The sequence below is a fragment of the Vulpes lagopus genome, chromosome 6, assembly GCF_018345385.1.
Source record: "Vulpes lagopus strain Blue_001 chromosome 6, ASM1834538v1, whole genome shotgun sequence".
Classification (NCBI taxonomy): domain Eukaryota; kingdom Metazoa; phylum Chordata; class Mammalia; order Carnivora; family Canidae; genus Vulpes; species Vulpes lagopus.
In genome coordinates, this window is record NC_054829.1 from 72,777,345 (window position 1) to 72,796,786 (window position 19,442).

At 38.6% G+C, this 19,442-nt stretch overlaps 1 protein-coding gene across 1 annotated transcript in view; it reads left to right on the forward strand.

The window, feature by feature from the left end:
• Positions 1 to 19,442, forward strand: part of CATSPERB (cation channel sperm associated auxiliary subunit beta) — a 148,583-nt gene that overhangs the window by 122,330 nt on the left and 6,811 nt on the right. Inside the window, exons 21-25 of the mRNA XM_041760294.1 lie at positions 2,772 to 2,882; positions 10,887 to 10,997; positions 12,342 to 12,477; positions 14,488 to 14,588; positions 15,701 to 15,775. Of these exons, the coding sequence (XP_041616228.1) occupies positions 2,772 to 2,882; positions 10,887 to 10,997; positions 12,342 to 12,477; positions 14,488 to 14,588; positions 15,701 to 15,775 (534 nt within the window). The remainder of the gene's footprint in view (positions 1 to 2,771; positions 2,883 to 10,886; positions 10,998 to 12,341; positions 12,478 to 14,487; positions 14,589 to 15,700; positions 15,776 to 19,442) is intronic.

The window sequence follows — 19,442 nt, forward strand, 5'->3', positions numbered from 1 at the left end:
GATCCAGGAATACATTAAGAAGATTATTCACCATGACCAAGTGGGATTATCCCCGGGATACAAGGCTGGTTCAACACACGTAAAACAATCAATGTGATTCATCATATCAGCAAGATAAAAACCAAGAACCATATGATCCTCTCAATAGATGCAGAGAAAACATTTGACAAAATACAGCATCCATTCCTGGTCAAAACTCTTCATAGTGTAGGGAATGAGGGAACATTCCTCAGCATCTTAAAAACCACTTCTTAAAAGCCACTACAAAAAGCCCACAGCAAATATCATTCTCAATGGGAAACACTGGGAGCCTTTCCCCTAAGATCAGGAACTTGACAGAGATGTCCAATCACATCCCTGTGATTCAACATAGTACTAGAAGTCCTAGCCTTAGCAATCAGGCAACAAAAAGACATTAAAGGCATTCAAATTGGCCAAGAAGAAGTCAAACTCTCCCTCTTCGCAGATGACATGGTACTCTACATAGAAAACCTAAAAGCCTCCACCCCAAGATTGCTAGAACTCATACAGCAATTTGGCAGCGTGGCAGGATGCAAAATCAATGCCCAGAAGTCAGTGGCATTTCTATACACTAACAATGAGACTGAAGAAAGAGAATTTAAGGAGTCAATCCCATGTACAATTGCACCCAAAAGCATAAGATACCTAGGAATAAACCTAGCCAAAGAGGTAAAGGATCTATACCCTAAAAACTACAGAACACTTCTGAAAAATTGAGGAAGACACAAAGAGATGGAAAAATATTCCATGCTCATGGACTGGAAGAATTAATATTGTGAAAATGTCAATGTTACCCAGGGCAATTTACACGTTTAATGCAATCCCTATCAAAATACCATGGACTTTCTTCAGAGAGTTGGAACAAATCATCTTAAGATTTGTGTGGAATCAAAGAAGACCCCGAATAGCCAGGCAAATTTTAATAAAGAAAACTATAGCTGGGGGCATCACAACGCCAGATTTCAGGTTGTACTACAAAGCTGTGGTCATCAAGACAGTGTGGTACTGGCCAAAAACAGACACATAGATCAATGGAACGGAATAGAGAACCTAGAAATGGCCCCTCAACTCTGTGGTCAACTAATATTCGACACAGCAGGAAAGACTATCCACCGGAAAAAAAGACAGTCTCTTGAATAAATGGTGCTGGGAGAATTGGACATCCACATGCAGAAGAATGAAACTGGACCATTCTCTTACATCATACAGAAAGATAAACTCAAATGGATGAAGGATCTAAATGTGAGACAAGATTCCATGAAACTCCTGGAGGAGAACACAGGCAACACCCTTTTTGATTTTGGCCACAGCAACTTCTTGCAAGATCCATGAAGGCAAGAGAAACAAAAGCAAAAATGAACTATTGGGACTTCATCAAGATAAGCTTTTGCACAGCAAAAGAAACAGTCGACAAAACTAAAAGACCACCTAGAGAATGGGAGAAGATATTTGCAAATGACGTATCAGATAAAGGCCTTGTATCCAAGATCTATAAAGAACTTATTAAACCCAACAGCAAAGAAACAATCCAATCATGAAATGGGCAAAAGACATGAACAGAAATCTCACAGAGGAAGACATAGACATGGCCAACAAGCACATGAGAAAATGCTCTGCATCACTTGCCATCAGGGAAATACAAATCAAAACCACAATGAGATACCACCTCACACCAGTGAGAATGGGGAAACTTAACAAGGCAGGAAATCACAAATGTTGGAGAGGATGTGGAGAAAGAGGAACCCTCCTGCACTGTTGGAGAGAATGTGAACTGGTGTAGCTACTCTGGAAAACTGTGTGGAGGTTCCTCAAAGAGTTAAAAATAGAACTGCCCTATGACCCAGCAATTGCACTGCTGGGGATTTACCCCAAAGATACAGATGCAGTGAAACGCCGGGACACCTGCACCCCAATGTTTAGAGCAGCAATGTCCACAATAGCCAAACTGTGGAAGCAGCCTTGGTGTCCATTGAAAGATGAATGGATAAAGAAGATGTGGTCTATTTATCAATGGAATATTCCTCAGCCATTAGAAACGACAAATACCCACCTTTTTTTTTCAACGTGGATGGAACTGGAGGGTATTATGCTGAGTGAAGTAAGTCAATCGGAGAAGGACAAACAGTGTATGTTCTCATTCATTTGGGGAATATATAAAATAGTGAATGGGAATAAAGGGGAAAGGAGAAGAAATGTGTGGGAAATATCAGAAAGGGAGACAGACCATGAGAGACTCCTAACTCTGGGAAATGAACAAGGGGTTGTAGAAAGGGAGGTGGGCGGGGGGTGGGGGTGACTGGATGACTGGCACTGAGGGGGGTACTTGATGGGATGAGCACTTGGTGTTATTCTATATGTTGGCAAATTGAACACCAATAAAAAATTAATAAAAAAAATAAAAAGAAAAAAGCAACCAACCAAATTTGAGGATTTATTTGTTAAATACATCAGTAAGACTTTTTCTAAGGTGTTGAAACTTTCTTGCATTTACATTATGGTAGCTATTTTGCATACTAAGAATTTTTTTTCACCTATATTTTCAAGTTCCAAGCAATTATATTTCCTTGGGCTAAGGTTGCTGGAATCCCAGAAAAATAAGGTGTAGGGACTTCAGGGAGAAGAGAAATTTATGCCTGGAACTAAAAATGAAATATTTGCTTTGAGTCCTTTTGTGGAAAATAAAGATTTTTAAGTTGAAGACTTAGTAAATAGTTGTGAATTACATGTTTTCTTTGCTTCATCACTTACAGGTAAATTACAGGCCTCCATCTAATATGGGAATTGCTATTCCACTCACAGATAATTTTTACCATGTGGATCCTAGCAAACCTATACCAAGAAATCTATTTCCTAAGTCAAAGGTAAATCATTTTTGAGCAAAGAATGCAGTACTTATTTGAATTCAAAAGTCAGTGAAATTACAGATGGACCTAGCTGCAGGGATTCAATGAGAAGGTTCATTCATAACAATTTTGCATCTGCCCTGATATGTCAGGTTATGTGGACATATTACTACTCCTACTGCCCTGTTCCTCCTCCTCCTCCTTTAGACCCCTCTCCTCTTTTCTTTAAGATTTTATTTATTTATTTGAGAGAGATTGAACACAAGTGGGGGAGAGAGAGAAGCAGGCTTCCCACTGAGCAGGGAGCCTAACACGGGGCTCTATCCCAGTACCCTGAGATCATGACCTGAGTCAAAGTCAGATGCCTAACTGACTGAGCCACCCAGGCACCCCATTAGCCCCCTCTCCTCTTACTGCTATGTCTGCATATGGTTTCAGAGCAAAGAACTCTAAATGGACCACTTTCTCCTGATGTCTCCCTGGTTCCCCTTTGGATTTCAAAGGGAATAAGTGGGGTGAGAGCATCTCTTCTCAAATGAATGGAGTCCCAAGACCCAACTCACATCTCCAGTCCAGTGAAACAAATGGTTTCCTAAAGAAAAGAAGACTATCTGATCCAACACAGCACATTTAAACTCCTGCCAAGGTTTAGGAAACAACCAAGACCAGCAGCACTCTGCCTCTCTGGAGGGTGGAGTGAACAAGATAGAAAGAACAGAGAAACCATCAGGTTCACAGGGAGAGTACATGATGGGGTAGCTTCTTGAGGAAACCTCACAGATGCCTGTGGAATCTCTCTCCAGAAGAAAACACCTACCTGCCTGTAGACATGCACAACATTCACATCTACTACATATGCATATGCATTGTGTGCGCACACACACATAAAAAAAAGACATAAAATGCTTGTTTCTTTGGGTTCAAAACCCTCCCTTGTCATCTCATGGAATTCAGAGCAAAAGCCAGATTCTCGCAATGGTCTACTAGGTCCTCAATGATTTGGCCTTGGCATTCCCTCTGACCTGATTTCCCCTGGGTTAATCTGCTCCAGCCACACTGGCCTCCATGTAGTTCTTCAAATATGCCAGACATATCTCCAGGTCAAGGATTTGGCAACTAAAGAAATTCTTCTGTCTGGAATGCTCTTCTGCCAAATGGCAACTGGAGCACTCTGTCATTGTCTTCGGGTCTTTGCTTAAATATCGCCATCACTGTGAGGCCTGTTTTGACCACTCTATTTAGAATCAGAAGCCTCACCCCCAGTGTTATCCACTCCCTGTCCCCCTTCTATCCCTTATTATTCTTCATTGCACTGATTATGATTTACAGATTTTACTCATTTGTTTTATTTATTGTCTTTTTTTATACATTTATATTTTATTGGTGTTCAATTTGCCAACATATAGAATAACACCCAGTGCTCATCCTGTCAAGTGCCCACCTCAGTGCTCATCACCCAGTCACCCCCACCCCCCACCCACCTCCTCTTCCACCACCCCTAGTTTGTTTCCCAGAATTAGGAATCTCTCATGTTCTGTCTCCCTTTCTGATATTTCCCACTCATTTTTTTCTCCTTTTCCCTTTATTCCTGTTCACTATTTTTTGTATTCCCCAAATGAATGGGACCATATTATGTTTGTGCTTCTCTGACTGACTTATTTCACTCAGCATAATACCCTCCAGTTCCATCCACGTTGAAGCAAATGGTGGGTATTTGTCGTTTCTAATGGCTGAGTAATATTCCATTGTATTGTGTCTTGTAAAAAAGGAAAGCTACGTTAAGTCGAGGTTGTTGTTGTTTTGAAAACTATTTTCTTCTCTGCTGCATCTTTAGTATCTAAAACAGTGCCAGACATAGGAGTGCTTTAAGACCGCTGAACAAACTAATAGCAGACATTTATACATATAGTATCATACTCTTACCACATGAAGAGGTTGACTTCTTGTTGAATCTTGCATTTTGGGGTAAGAAGCTCTGCTCTGGGCAGTGACCAGCTATAATATTGAGTTCTTCTTCATTTCCAGCCTTTTCCAAAGATAAACCCTGTTGTGTCCACTACTGAAATATGATTTTACTATCTATTCATGGAAATCCTTAGTTTGTTTGTGTTTTCAGGATTCTTCAGCCTTTCCGGTGTTATCGGGCACTGTACAAATAGACTTTCTCTGAGGATACAACAGCAAACATGACAAACATGATAACTTCATGGACCTTCACTGTAATGGAGGAGGATAGGAACTAAACAAAAAGTTGTACAAATTAGAAACTATTTCTGAACAGTATGACTGTGCATAACCTGGAGCAGAATTATCAGGAATATTTCTACAATGCAGCCTTCTCAATTGTACTTCACAGCTTCTGAATCAGAAACTATAGTGCAGTCCTGAAATTTGCATTAAAAAACTCCCAGTTAATTCTTACTTGCTCTTAAGTTTAAGATAGACAAGTAGTAGATACAGACACAAAACACACACTATGACTGTTGATCGGGGTTATATAACCTAGTCCAAGGGAGTCACACTGAAGATAAACAGGGGTGAACCAAAAAAAGAAGGAGAAAAGTCAGAGTGTAGAAGGGTGTAGAGGAGAGAAAAAGAGCATCCTAGGCAAGGAGGTATTCTCACCAGGGCAGTCATGAGACAGCGCTCCATGACTTGGAAAGCCAGGAATCCTGGAGCACAGTGAGTGGGGTCGTATACAACAGAGAATACACATTCCTTTCAGTCCACATGGAACAGCCATACAAAGTGACTACTTATTTTGTAATAAAGTCTTAATGAATTCCAAAAAGGCTTACTACAGCCCATATTCTATAACTCTAAATCATTAAAATTCAAATTTAAAAAGAAAAAAAGAAAAAAAGAAAAGTATATGCATACACACATATGTCTTCAATTTACCCCTTAAGTTGACCTCTGTCTAGTCTGACTTGTGAAAAAAATCCTAACTAAACTACCAGCAAGTCAAATGCATGGATATACTAACGCTGTGGTATTTCAGGACTTTCTCCAATGTGAGAAAGTTGGAGCATATGAAACATGCTAAAATAATTAAGAAAAATAATCTCAACAGAAGGCTTAAAACATGTTTGATACCATTTAACATTCATCTCTGAATTAGCTTCTGTAAAACAGAAATAGAAGTAACGCTACCGAATCTAATAAATAACATCTGTGAGAAATATTTAGCAAACATATAAAATCAAATATTAGAAGCATTCAGGCTTTAATACTTCTATTTTACTTTGTTCTGTAAAGTCAAACTGAGCCAACGGGACAAAAGTAAAAGTATAAATATTAGAAAGAGACAAAACTCATCATTCCCACATGTAATTACTTACTCGAAAATATGGAAGAAACAACTGACAAACTACTAAAACTCAAAATAATTATCAGTATTGCAGCCCAATGGATATAAGATCACAAAGAAAAATCAGTAGTATTCCTTTATATCTGCAATAAGTAATTAGAAGTAAAAATGGAAAACAACCCATTCTTCATTTGCATATAATGATAGATGTAGAATTTAACCTAAAAATATGTGCAAGACAGGTATAGAAAAAATTATATTTTTTAGCTGAGGCATATGAAAAACACCTTAAATTGAGAGAAGTCTCATGTTTCTGATGGGATGCTTCACCATAATAAAGCTCAGCTCTCTCCAGATTAATCTATAAAATTAGTGCAATTACAATCAAAACCCCAACAGGGTATATTTGAGGGAACACAATGGGCTTATTCTAAAGTTCAATGGGCTTATTCTAAGGGGCACGTGGGTGGCTCAAGGTGGAGCATGTGCCTTGGGCTCAGGGCGTGATCCTGGGGTCCTGAGATCAAGTCCCACATTGGGCTCCCCGCAGGGAGCCTGCTTCTCCCTCTGCCTGTGTCTCTGCCTCTCTGTGTCTCTCACGAATAAATACATAAAATCTTTAAAAACAATAAAGTTTACTGAAAAAGAAAATGGGTATTAATAAATAATTTGAAGAACAGAAAATGAATGAGAGATTTGTCCTCCTATAGATTAAAAAAGGTAATTAATATAATGCAGTATTACCTGGAGTAAGCAGATGGAAGGAAATAATAAAGATTAGAGTGGAGATGAATAAAGATGATAATAAAAAATAAACGCCACCCAGGTGTCCCTAAAGAAGAGAATTGAAGAACACTAACAAGAATAATAAAACCAAAATTTGGTTCTTTGAAAATATCAACAAAATTTACAAACCTTTATTTATTTTTTTTTTAATTTTTTATTTATTTATGATAGTCACAGAGAGAGAGAGAGAGGCAGAGACACAGGCAGAGGGAGAAGCAGGCTCCATGCACCGGGAGCCCGACGTGGGATTCGATCCCGGGTCTCCAGGATCGTGCCCTGGGCCAAAGGCAGGCGCTAAACCGCTGCGCCACCCAGGGATCCCACAAACCTTTAGATATACAAGAAGAAAAAGAAAAGACAACTACAATCAGAAATGGACACGGGATATTGCTGTTTATTTTACTGTATATATGATATATGGGAATTATGAACAATTCTGTCAACAAATTGGATACTTAGATGAGATGGACACGTTCATGGAAAAACATAAATTACCTAAAGTGACTGAAAATGAAATATAAAGTCTCAGTAATCCTAAAACAAGTAGAGAGATTGAGCCAGTTAGTAATCAAAAACCTCCCAACAAAGATCAGATGGCTACATTGGTTAATTCCACCAAACATTTAAAGAAAAAAATTTTTTAAGATTTTATTTATTTATTCATGAGACACACACACACACACACACACAGAGAGAGAGAGAGAGAGAGAGAGCCAGAGACACAGGCAGAGGGAGAAGCAGGCTCCCTGTGAGGAGCCTTATGTGAGACTTGATCCCAGGACCCTGGGATCATGCCCTGAACCAAAGGCAGATACTCAACCACTGAGCCACCCAGGCGTCCCTAAAGAAAATTTAACACCAATAGTTCTCAAACTTTTCCTAAAGAACCAGAAGAGAGCACCTCCTAACTGATTCTAAGAGGCCAGCATTACCCTGATACTAAAGCCAGATAAAGACATCGCAAGAAAATTACAAACCAATATGCCTTATGAATATAGAGAAAAAAGAAAACCACAACAATACTAGCAAATGAAATTCAACAGCATCAGAAAAGGATCATATGCCATGACCAAGTGGAGATTTGTCCCAGGCACACAAAGGTGGCCTAACATAAGAAATCCATCACTGTTATGCACCACATTAATAGCACATACATTATTGGTCATCTCAATTGACGCAGAAAAGGCTTTTGACAAAATCCAACATTTTATGAGAAAAGCACTCAACAAACTAGTAATAAAGGGAAACTTCCTCAACCTGATAAAGGGCATCTATGAATTACCCACTGCTATCATCATACTTAGTGGTGAAAGATGAACAGCTTTTCCCATAAAATCAAGAACAAGACAAAGCTCATACCCCTTTTATTCACTATTGGACCAGGGCAACTAGGCAAAGAAAAGAAATGAAAAAAAAAACATCCAGATTGGAAAGGAAGTAGTAAAGTTATCTCTATTTACAGGTGACATGATATTATAAGCTATATATAACATAATAACTTACTGTGAGACTGTAGTAATCGGGCATCTTGGTGGTTCAGTCAGTTAAGTGTCTGCCTTTGGCTCAGGTCATGATCTCAAGGTCCTGGAATCGAGTTCATGTCGAGCTCCCTGCTCAGTGAGGAGTCTGCTTCTTCCTTTCCCTCTGCCCCTCCCCCTGCCTGTGCTCTATCACTTTCTCCCTCAAATAAGTAAAATCATAAAAAAAACACATAGTAATCAAAAGAGTGTGATAATGGCATAAGGATGGACATATTTATCAATGGAATAAAATAAAGAGCCCATACATCTATGGTCAGTTGAGTTTTGACATATGTGGCAAGGCCACTCAAAGGAGAGAGAATAGGTTTTTCAACAAATGGTGCCAGGACAACTGGATATCTATATTTAATACTATGAAGTTGGACACCTGTCTTGCACTATACACAAAAATTAACTGAAAATTGATCGAAAACCTAAATGTAAGAACTAAAATATAAAATTCTTATAAGGAAGTATAAGTGTATATCTTTGTCTCTTTGATTAAAGTGATGATTTATTAAATATGACCCTAAAGCACAAGCAGTGACAGAGAAATAAATAAATTGAACTTCAGCAAAACTAAAAACTTGTGTATGTATATGAAAGGACACTGTCAAGAAAGTGAGAAGACATCACTGAATGGGAGAAAATATCTGCAAATCATATATCTGATAAGACTCTAATATCCAGACTATCTCAAGATCTCTTACAACTCCACACCAAAGAGACAAACTACCCAGTTAGAAATAGATGAAGTTTCTAAATAGTTCTCCAAAGATACACAGATGGCCAACAAGCCCATGAAAGATGCTCAATACCATTAGTCATTATGTAACGGTAAATCAAAATCTCATTGACTTTAATGGAAAATGACAAATATTGGTGAGGATATGGAGACATTAGAACCCTCATCCATTGCTGTCAGGAGTATAAAATAGTGCAGCTGTTGTGGCAAACATTTTGGAAGTTCTTCAGAAAGTTAAACATATAGAATGACTGTACAACCCAGCAATTTTATTCTTAGATATATATCTAAAAAAATTGAAAATGTATGTTCAAACAAAATTTATAACAGCGTTTTTCATAACAGCCAAAAAGAGGAAACAACCAATTATCCATTAAGCAATGAATAGATAAACAAAATAGGCAATATCTGCACAATAGAGTATTACTTGGTCGTAAAAAGGAATGAAGTACTGCTGCATGTTACCACATGGATAACCCTCAAAAATAACATTTGAGGGACACCTGGGTGGCTAAGGGTGAGCATCTGCCTTCAGCTCAGGGTGTGACCCCAGGGTCCTGCGATCGAGTCCCACATCAGGCTCCCTGCATAGAGCATGCTTCTCCCTCTGCCTGTATCTCTGTTTCTCTGTGTGTGTGTCTCTCATGAATAAAAACGAAACAACATGTGAGCAAAAGAAAACAGACACAAAAGGTCAAATATTGTATATTTCCACTTATATAAGGTGTCGGGAATAGGAAAATTCATACAAATGGAAAATAGAATGCATACATGGGTTGGGAGAAGGGGAAGAGGGAAATAAAGAGAACTATTTTTTAAAGATTTTATTTTCAAGCAATCTCTACACCCAACATGGGATGTGAACTCACAGTCCTGAGATCAAGAGTTACCTGCTCCACCGACCAAGCCAAGCAGGAGCCCCAGTATGGAGTAACTATTCATGGATACAGGGTTTCCATTTGGGGTGATGAGAATGTTCTGGAATTAGCAGACAACATGGCACATGTAGTGAAACTCACCAAATAGCACACTTGAAAATGGTTAAAGTGGTGAGTTTTGACTCAGGAAAGAAGAAGAAGAAAAAAAAGAAGCTGGGGGGATGGTAATCCTAAAAAGAAGTAAAGGGGGAATGATATTTTTTTAAAAAATAGAATTGATTATCAAAATCAAAAGCCAATCTCTAACAGTGATCAAGTAAGAAATGAATGACAAATGGATAATTATAATGGAGACTTTTAAATGATGTTAGTGAATGCCACAAAGAAAGGCAAGTGAGAAACAGTAGACTTGGAGAGGGTTCCAGAGAGCCCACAGCCATGTCACATCATGTCGAGGTCTCCGTTTTCATGCCTGTGATGGGAGGCACCCAGGACAGGGAATCTGAGGCTCTGGTGTGCTGCCTTCAGAAAGACACAGGCTCAGTAGGTCCCACACATGTTGATAGTCAACCTGGCAAGCAGCTGACACTTGAATTCAAATGGCCAAGCAAGGAGACAGAATTCAGAAATACTGTGATTTTACTCCATTATTAATGGCATCTTTCCCCCTCTTAGCATCTTGGGGATTTTATTAATTCAGGAAACAAATATTTAGTCGACATTTACTCAGTTTGCAGAAATCCCGCCACAAGAAAAGCAAGTCAGCCTATATTCTATTTACAGAGATCTGGTAAATTCAAACAGTGCGCTAACATGTCCACTCGGGAGGAGTGTAATTGCACAAATGATCAGAAGTTTTCACATGCTGTTGCTTTCTCAGATTGCAGAGAAAAGGTAAGGTAATTTTTAACTGCCTAGAAACAAAGTGCTTTCATATTTATAAGATTTCGAAGTGTGCATTTTGATTTAAAATGAAAGATGAGACATAGAAAGAGCATCTTATTATGACATAGAACCAAATAATAAGACACAGAGCTAGAAAGATCTGGATTTAAATGTCCCTAACCAAGGTAATGAACCATTCCTGCAAAACAGGATAATGGCTGCACCACACTGTCCACCTCACAGGATTCTCATAAACACATGTGCCTATATCTCTGTGGAAACAATCTGTAACCTGTCATACACTATACTAGCTTATGATGGATATTGATTCATCAAAAATTTATTGAGTGTCTAATGTGTATCAGTGGTGGGAATGTAGAAGTTGAAGTCCTTGTAATCAAGAAGCTGAGTCTGGTAGTAGTGACAAAATAGAGGACAGGATAGTATGTTGGTTAAGAGAAAGGATTCTGTGTCAAATATTCTGTTAGTCTCTCAAAGCATTCAAAAGTGCATCAAATGGATTATTGGTGTTTGTGTTGCTAACTTAAATGTACACTTAATATAACTTTCAAGTAGGTCTATTTCAAGGTCTTGTAAGACTATATAATAGCATTACAGACTCTGTATATATACATATATAGCATTGTATTGAGTGATTTTTATTTCCATATAAAGGCTTTTCAAAGTAAAGTTGTTTATTTTTTAAAATAAAATCCTCTATATAAAGATAAAATCATTTAATACCATATGAGGCATAGAGTTAGCATTCAGTGAACTGTGAGGGCTGTTATACACACCCCTACAACTCTCCCCTCCCTGAATTACAGTAATGTTTCTTGAGCATTTACTGTCTCCCAAACACAGCTCTGAGCATGCTCCATGGTTTGTCTCATTTAATTAGAGGTAGGTAAATTTGCCAAAGATCAAATCATTAGTATGTGAGAGAGCTGGATTTGACCTCTGACTCCAGAGCCTGAGTTTCAAGAACATGGCTGAAAAGATCTTGACTGGCCAGGAGAGAGGTGTAAGGGAGCTGGGCAGGATCCAATTAATGCAGCACCCTATGAGATACGAGTTAGCCAAAAAAGTGTGAATGTCATCATAGCAAACTCCTGAAAAAGGCCAATAGAAAATTACAAATTTTGTTACCACACTAATTGTGTATTACTTTTGATTCTACTGTAAGATTGCTTCTCACATTCTGAGAAGGTGGAACGCCTAAGAGGCACATGTCATTTAGGAAGACCAAACTCTTGGGTGATGCATATCTATTCAACACTTTTTTTTACAGAGGAATTGAAATTAGTCTTGAATTTTCCAAATTGATGTTCATTCTTGAAATTTGCACTTTAGGTTCCTCGATTTAAGTTTCCAGTTACACAGTATCCAGTGTCTTTGGAAATTTACAGTGAGGATGGACATATCCCAGTGGAAACTCCTTATCTGGTGACCGTAACTGAAGTGAACAGGAGGGAAAACTGGAAACTAAGTAGGGTTTGCTTTCTTCTATGGCTGTTTTGTCTTATAAGTAATGTTGTTATTACCTAGGTAAGTGGCTTATAAGACCTGTTTACACAAGGAACAACCAAGAGTTGGAGGCCTAACTGGCTGAGCCTCCCATGTGCCCCTCTCTGGAGAAGAATTTTGATCCACTGGTACACTGCTGTTCACTCTCCTTCTCTTGTCTCCCACATATTTCATTATTACTTTCAGTGCCCTGGATTTCATGGCATAAAAGCATTTTTGAAGAATTTGAAATCCATTTTGTAGATGAATAGCAAAAGATGATTGAATTTGTGCTACATGTTGGTCTCATGTCTCTTTGATTGCTTTTGCAATGTTACAGAGGAAGTTCTAAAAGATGTGGCCAGATAGCCTATCGAGTCTGTCTTCTAGGGCATCAGGCTGGCTCAGTTGGAAGAGTGTGCAACTCTTGATCTCAGGGCCATGAGTTCAAGCTTCACATTGGGTGTAGAGATTACTTAAGTAAAAAAAAAACTTAAAAAAATTATCTTCTAATTATATGAGCAAAGTTTCTTCAAAATTCTATGGTAAAATAATTTAAAAGATGTGGAAATTTTTTAAATAAGAAAAATGAGGGGTGCCTGACTGGCTCAGTCAGTAGAGCATATGACTTTTGATTGGGGGGTTGTAAGTTTGAGTCCCACATTGGGTGCAGAGGTTACCTAAAAATAAAATCTTTGAGGTGCCTGGGTGGCTCAGCTGGTTAAGCATCTGACTCTTGACCTCAGTTCAGGCCTTGATCTCAGGGTCATAAGTTCAAGCCCCACACTGGGCTCCATGTGGGGAATGTTCCTGACTAAAAAGTCAATCAATTGATCAATGATCACATCTTTTAAAAAAATGAAATTTACCACAATTTGATTTTACCTCAAATGTACAATTTTTCCTGCACATTTTGTGTTTATAAATACATCACGGCAATTGCTTGATCAGTAGGTAGACAGATAAATAGATACATTTTAATGAAATTTTGATCAGCCATTAATATGTTACCAAATAGCCAGACATTGGGTATTCAGGGAGCCTTACTCTGCACAGTACATGCATTCTTGAGATGAAAATCTAACAAAAAAATACTGAATATTTTGCTTTAACTAGCATCCTCATTTTCTGGTAGTGTATGAGAATCTAATGTTTCCAGCTTTTGAGCACTGATCATTAAATATTCAAACATTTGTATACTGATTTTTAAGCCATTCGTAGCTTGAAAGTAGCCACGGTGAGACTATTTACACTATGGAAACTGGCAAATTCTACTATCAGAGCCTTATCCCCCTTAGATCTCATGTACAGTTGTACCACTGCAATCACTATGAATTATAATAAAGGCAAGAATAACTGATTACATCTTTTAGAAAATATTCAAATGGATCTATTGTGAAAATGTTCTGCCATCTTTTGAAAATTATTTAGCAACTGCTAAGTTTGAATTATCTCGTTGCCAAAGATACAAAGTATGTGCAGGTTAAGACTGGTCCTGAGCACAGGGCTAGAAGGAAAGGTCAGCCTGAATAAGGTGGTCAGAGGTCTTGTCCTTTTTTATTTTTATTTTTTTGAAAGTGTGCGTGCACAAGTGCATGAACGGGGGTGGGGAGGGGCTGGCAGAGAGGAAGAGAAAGAATCTGAAGCAGACTCCACGCCCAGCTTAGAGCCCAGAGTAGTGCTCAATTTCCCAGTTTCTGAGATCATGACCTGAGCTGAAATCAAGAGTCAGACACCTAACTGACTGAGCCACCCAGGCGTCCCAGAGGTCTTGTGCTTCTTGACGGTGTCCCTGAGGAGATGCAGTGTTAGCTATGAGACCTAATTTTCCCTATATATTTTTTCTATGTTGTCAAGCAGAACTGAAAGTCTGGGGTATCTTAGCCATGTTACAGAGTGAAAGCCTTCATTGTATCTCGATGTATGTAGCAAATTTTATCCAAAATGTGAAAATAACGTAAGTGTGCTTAAACTATACTTCATATGCTTTTAGAACACAGTGTACCAGAAAATGTAAAAAAATTGAAAAATTACTTAGAATCACGTCTTAATGCTCCAGTATATAATCCTTTAGGCCTCAACTTAAGTATAAAGGTAAGTGGACAGCATTTGTTTTTCCTGTTTTGTTTTGTTTTTTTATAATAAATTTATTTTTTTATTGTTGTTCAATTTGCCAACATACAGAATAACACCCAGTGCTCATCCCGTCAAGTGCCCCCCTCAGTGCCCATCACCCATTCACCCCCACCCCCCCTCCCTCCTCCCCTTCCACCACCCCTAGTTCGTTTCCCAGAGTTAGGAGTCTTTATGTTGTCTCCCTTTCTGATATTTCCCACACACTTCTTCTCCCTTCCCTTATATTCCCTTTCACTATTTTTTATATTCCCCAAATGAATGAGACCATATAATTTTTGTCCTTCTCCGATTGACTCATTTCACTCAGCATCATACCTTCCAGTTCCATCCATGTCGAAGCAAATGGTGGGTATTTGTCATTTCTAATGGCTGAGTAATATTCCATTGTATACATAGACCACATCTTCTTTATCCATTCAAGCAAAACACATATGTCTAAAGTAAGATTGGTTTAAGTTTTAAAGCATAGGTATCCATCAATGGTAGAAATTGCATCTTTAAAGTATATGGAGAGTGTTTATTTTTCCTCTCTTTTTCTTGATATTGTTATTTCTAAAGGTATCTGGAAGTTGAATTTAACATTAACTTATATTTTTTGAGCTGATAGGCAAAACTAATAGATTATTTTTGAAGGTGGGGCAGAAAGGGTATTTCCAAAATTTAGGGGAAAATTGGTTTGGTATTTTTCACCTGGATGTACACAGATATGTCTTTTGGTTTCAGCTGTGTTTCAGAAGACACAAAGTTGATATAATCTAGGTAATTGTTATAAAATCCCATAAAAGTGAGTGGACATATCAAAACCATGAATATGAAGATTAGCCCAAATTACTTGTCAAGGCTGTGTTAGGTTTTGTGTTTATGTTTCTTCATTCTATAAGGAAGTATCAGCTATTGTCCTTCTCCCTCCATTTTTATTTTGGTATATAAAGTGGATGCCCGAGAGACTTAGGAAGGGGAATGGATTTTTCTATGCAACATCTATAGAGAAATCGGCCCTAGTGTATATTTTAACTTAAAGGAACATAAGTTTCAATGCTGCTAATGACTGGGTATGTTTTTCTCCACAGGGCTCTGAGCTTTTTCACTTTAGAGTGTCCGTTGTTCCAGGGGTTACTTTTTGTAACTTAGTTGAAGAATTTCAGGTATAGTAAATGCACAAGGTACTGATGGGGTGATGGCTGGGGAAGTAACATGACAAATGTCAGTGCAAGAGACACTAAAGAGGAAAATGGCATAATTTGTGTGATGGACAGGGCTTGGAGACAAGAGATCCTGGAGAGTGGTAGTGACATTGTCAGTAATGATGAAGGTAGAGTGCATGACACATAGCAGGACCCATCAGTGCTGGGAGCATTTTAATAAATGCCTGGATTTGTTTTTGTTCTCTCTCCATCTTCTATATTTAAGTAAGTTTTCAGACTTGTACCACCTTTCCTCTCACCACATATTCCCATAGAAACATATATCTATGACATTTTAATTTCCATTACAATCTTCCTGATTATCTTCATTGTAACAGTAGAATCTTAATACACCAAAAGCTATCAAGATGCAAAAGTATCGGGAACCAAAGTCAATCTCCCCAAATTAACTCCATGATGTACAGTAATTCAAATTTGCTTCTTTATATAATGACATTGGCTACTTGTGGGGGAGGTGGGGTGAGGAGGAATGAAGATTTGATTAAACTGATTAACCACTCATTAATTATTAAATATGGATACCACAGTATCAAAAACAAAATCTCTCTCTCTCCCCTCCCTCCCTTCCTCTTTCCCTCTCCCCTTCCTCCTTCTTTTCCACCCCTCTCCTTTTTCTATCCTGACCTTGCCCTAAGGCCAGCCCCAATAATGGATCCATACTGCTGTAAACTTGTGTTAACTAGCTGGAGTGTCAGTAAAAACTTGAAAAATAAAATAAAATTGGCAAAAATATTGTAGTTCCAAAAAACGAAAACAAAGAAGCATAGCAAGGGCTTCAAAATAAAACTGCAATATAAACACCACTATAAAGGTCTGGAATAACCCTTGAGTGACAAAGGAACCAGAAAGACACAATAACATAGCCAAAGTTTTGATATTAAACGGACACTGAGCCACCAGAGAGAATAAAGTGTAACTTGATCGGATCTCAATCAGTGTGGCCAATTGCTAAAACACACAAAAACCCCAACATTTAAAAAAATATTTATTTATTCATGGGAGACACAAAAAGATAGAAAGAGACAAAGACAGAGGGCTGAGCCGAAGGCTGGAGCCCAACTGCTGAGCCACCCAGGTGTCCCAAACCCCAACATTTTCCCAGAGAATGTTTAATGGGACCTAGAGTCTCACAACATAAACATCTTAGATGTCCAGGATAAAATCCAGAATTACTTAATATGCCAATAACTAAGAAAATATAATTGATTCTCAAAAGCAAAAGCAATCAGCAATTGATGCGGCCAATGAAATGATCAGACAAATGTTTTCAGCTAGCCATGGTAACCAGGCTCCAGGAAGTCAAGGTGTGCTCTTTTGAAATGACTGAAAGGGGAAAGGGGGAAATTCTCAGCAGATAAATGGAAGCTATAAAAAAAGAACCAAATGGAAATTTTAGAACTGAAAAATACAATATCTAAAATTTAAAAATCACTGGATAGACTGGCTAGCAAAACATATATGCAGAGAAAAAAAGTCAGTGAATTTGAAAATAAATCAGTAGAAATCCACTCTGAAGAAAAGGGACTAAAAATAATGGCCTCAGGGACCTATGTGATAGTAATCAAGAGGTCTGACCTTTATGTCCCCAGAGTCCATGAAGGATAGCAAAAAGGGATTGATGCAAAAAAAAGGAAGAAGAAGGAAGAATGGGAGGAAGGAGGAGGATAAGGAGGAGGAAGGAGAAAAGGAGGAGGAGAAGAGGAAATAACAAAGGCTGAAGTATCCCAAATTTGGTGAAGACATAAATTTACATATTCAAGAAGCTTAGTGAATCCAGAACAAGATATAGAGGTCCTGTCTAAACATACAATAACCAAACTACTAAAAATCAAAGATTAAAAAAAGTCTTGAAAGAAGCCAAAACAACAACAAGAACCATGCAAGTGAACAATAATTGAATGACGTTTGACTTTTCCTCAGATACTATGAAAGCTACAAGAAGGGATCCCTGGGTGGCGCAGTGGTTTGGCGCCTGCCTTTGGCCCAGGGCGCGATCCTGGAGGCCGGGGATCGAATCCCACATTGGGCTCCCGGTGCATGGAGCCTGCTTCTCCCTCTGCCTGTGTCTCTGCCTCTCTCTCTCTCTCTGTGACTATCATAAATTAATAAAAATTAAAAAAAAAAGAAAGCTACAAGAAAATTGCCTAGCATCGCTAATGTACTGGGAACCAGGGTTGGGTAGGGAAGAAGGACCACCTATCCAGAATTCTATATCTAGTGAAAATATCCTTCAGGAATGAAGGAGAAATAAAAGCATCTAGATGAAGGAAAACTAAGGTAATCCACTGTTGGCAGAACTCCTCTTGTTAAAAATGCACAAAGAAGTTCAGGCTGAAAAGAAGCATCAACAGAAGGACACAAAGCTTCAGGAATGAAGGAGGAACCACAAAAATGAATAAAAGAAAGATAGGAAGTGATTGCACAGTTAGTAAGGGAAGAGAATCATTAAGAAACAATAGAAAAACAATATGAAGTTTCTCAAATCCGTTGAAATCTTAATTGAAAGTATCTGAAACAATGGGGATATTTGTGCACTATAATGGACAAAATTTGAATAACACTGTAAATTGGGTAACAGCATTGTCTCAATGTTAATTCCTTGATTTTGGTAATTACACTGTGGTTATTTATTTATTTATTTTTAAAGATTTTATTTATTTATTCATGAGAGACACAGAGAGAGAGGCAGAGACACAGGCAGAGGTGAAAAACAGGCCCCATGCAGGGAGGCCGATGTGGGACTCGATCCCAGGACCCCAGGATCATGCCCTGGGCTGAAGGCAGGCACTAAACTGCTGAACCACCCAAGGATCCCCTGTGGTTATTTTTTTTTAATTAATTTTTATTGGTGTTCAATTAACCAACATACAGAAAAACACCCAGTGCTCATCCCGTCAAGTGTCCACCTCAGTGCCCGTCACCCCTTCCCCTCCAACACCCGCCCTCCTCCCCTTCCACCACCCCTAGTTCGTTTCCCCGAGTTAGGAGTCTTTATGTTCTGTCTCCCTTCCTGATATTTCCCAACATTTCTTCTCCCTTCCTTTATATTCCCTTTCACCATTATTCATATTCCCCAAATGAATGAGAACATACACTGTTTGTCCCTCTCCGATTGACTTATTTCACTCAGCATAATACCCTCCAGTTCCATCCACGTTGAAGCAAATGGTGGGTATTTGTCGTTTCTAATTGCTGAGTAATATTCCATTGTATACATAAACCACATCTTCTTTATCCATTCATCTTTCGATGGACACCGAGGCTCCTTCCACAGTTTGGCTATTGTGGCCATTGCTGATAGAAACATTGGGGTGCAGGTGTCCCGACGTTTCATTGCATCTGAATCTTTGGGGTAAATCCCCAACAGTGCAATTGCTGGGTCGTAGGGCAGGTCAATTTTTAACTCTTTGAGGAACATCCACACAGTTTTCCAGAGTGGCTGCACCAGTTCACATTCCCACCAACAGTGTAAGAGGGTTCCCTTTTCTCCGCATCCTCTCCAACATTTGTGGTTTCCTGCCTTGTTAATTTTCCCCATTCTCACTGGTGTGAGGTGGTATCTCATTGTGGTTTTGATTTGTATTTCCCTGATGGCAAGTGATGCAGA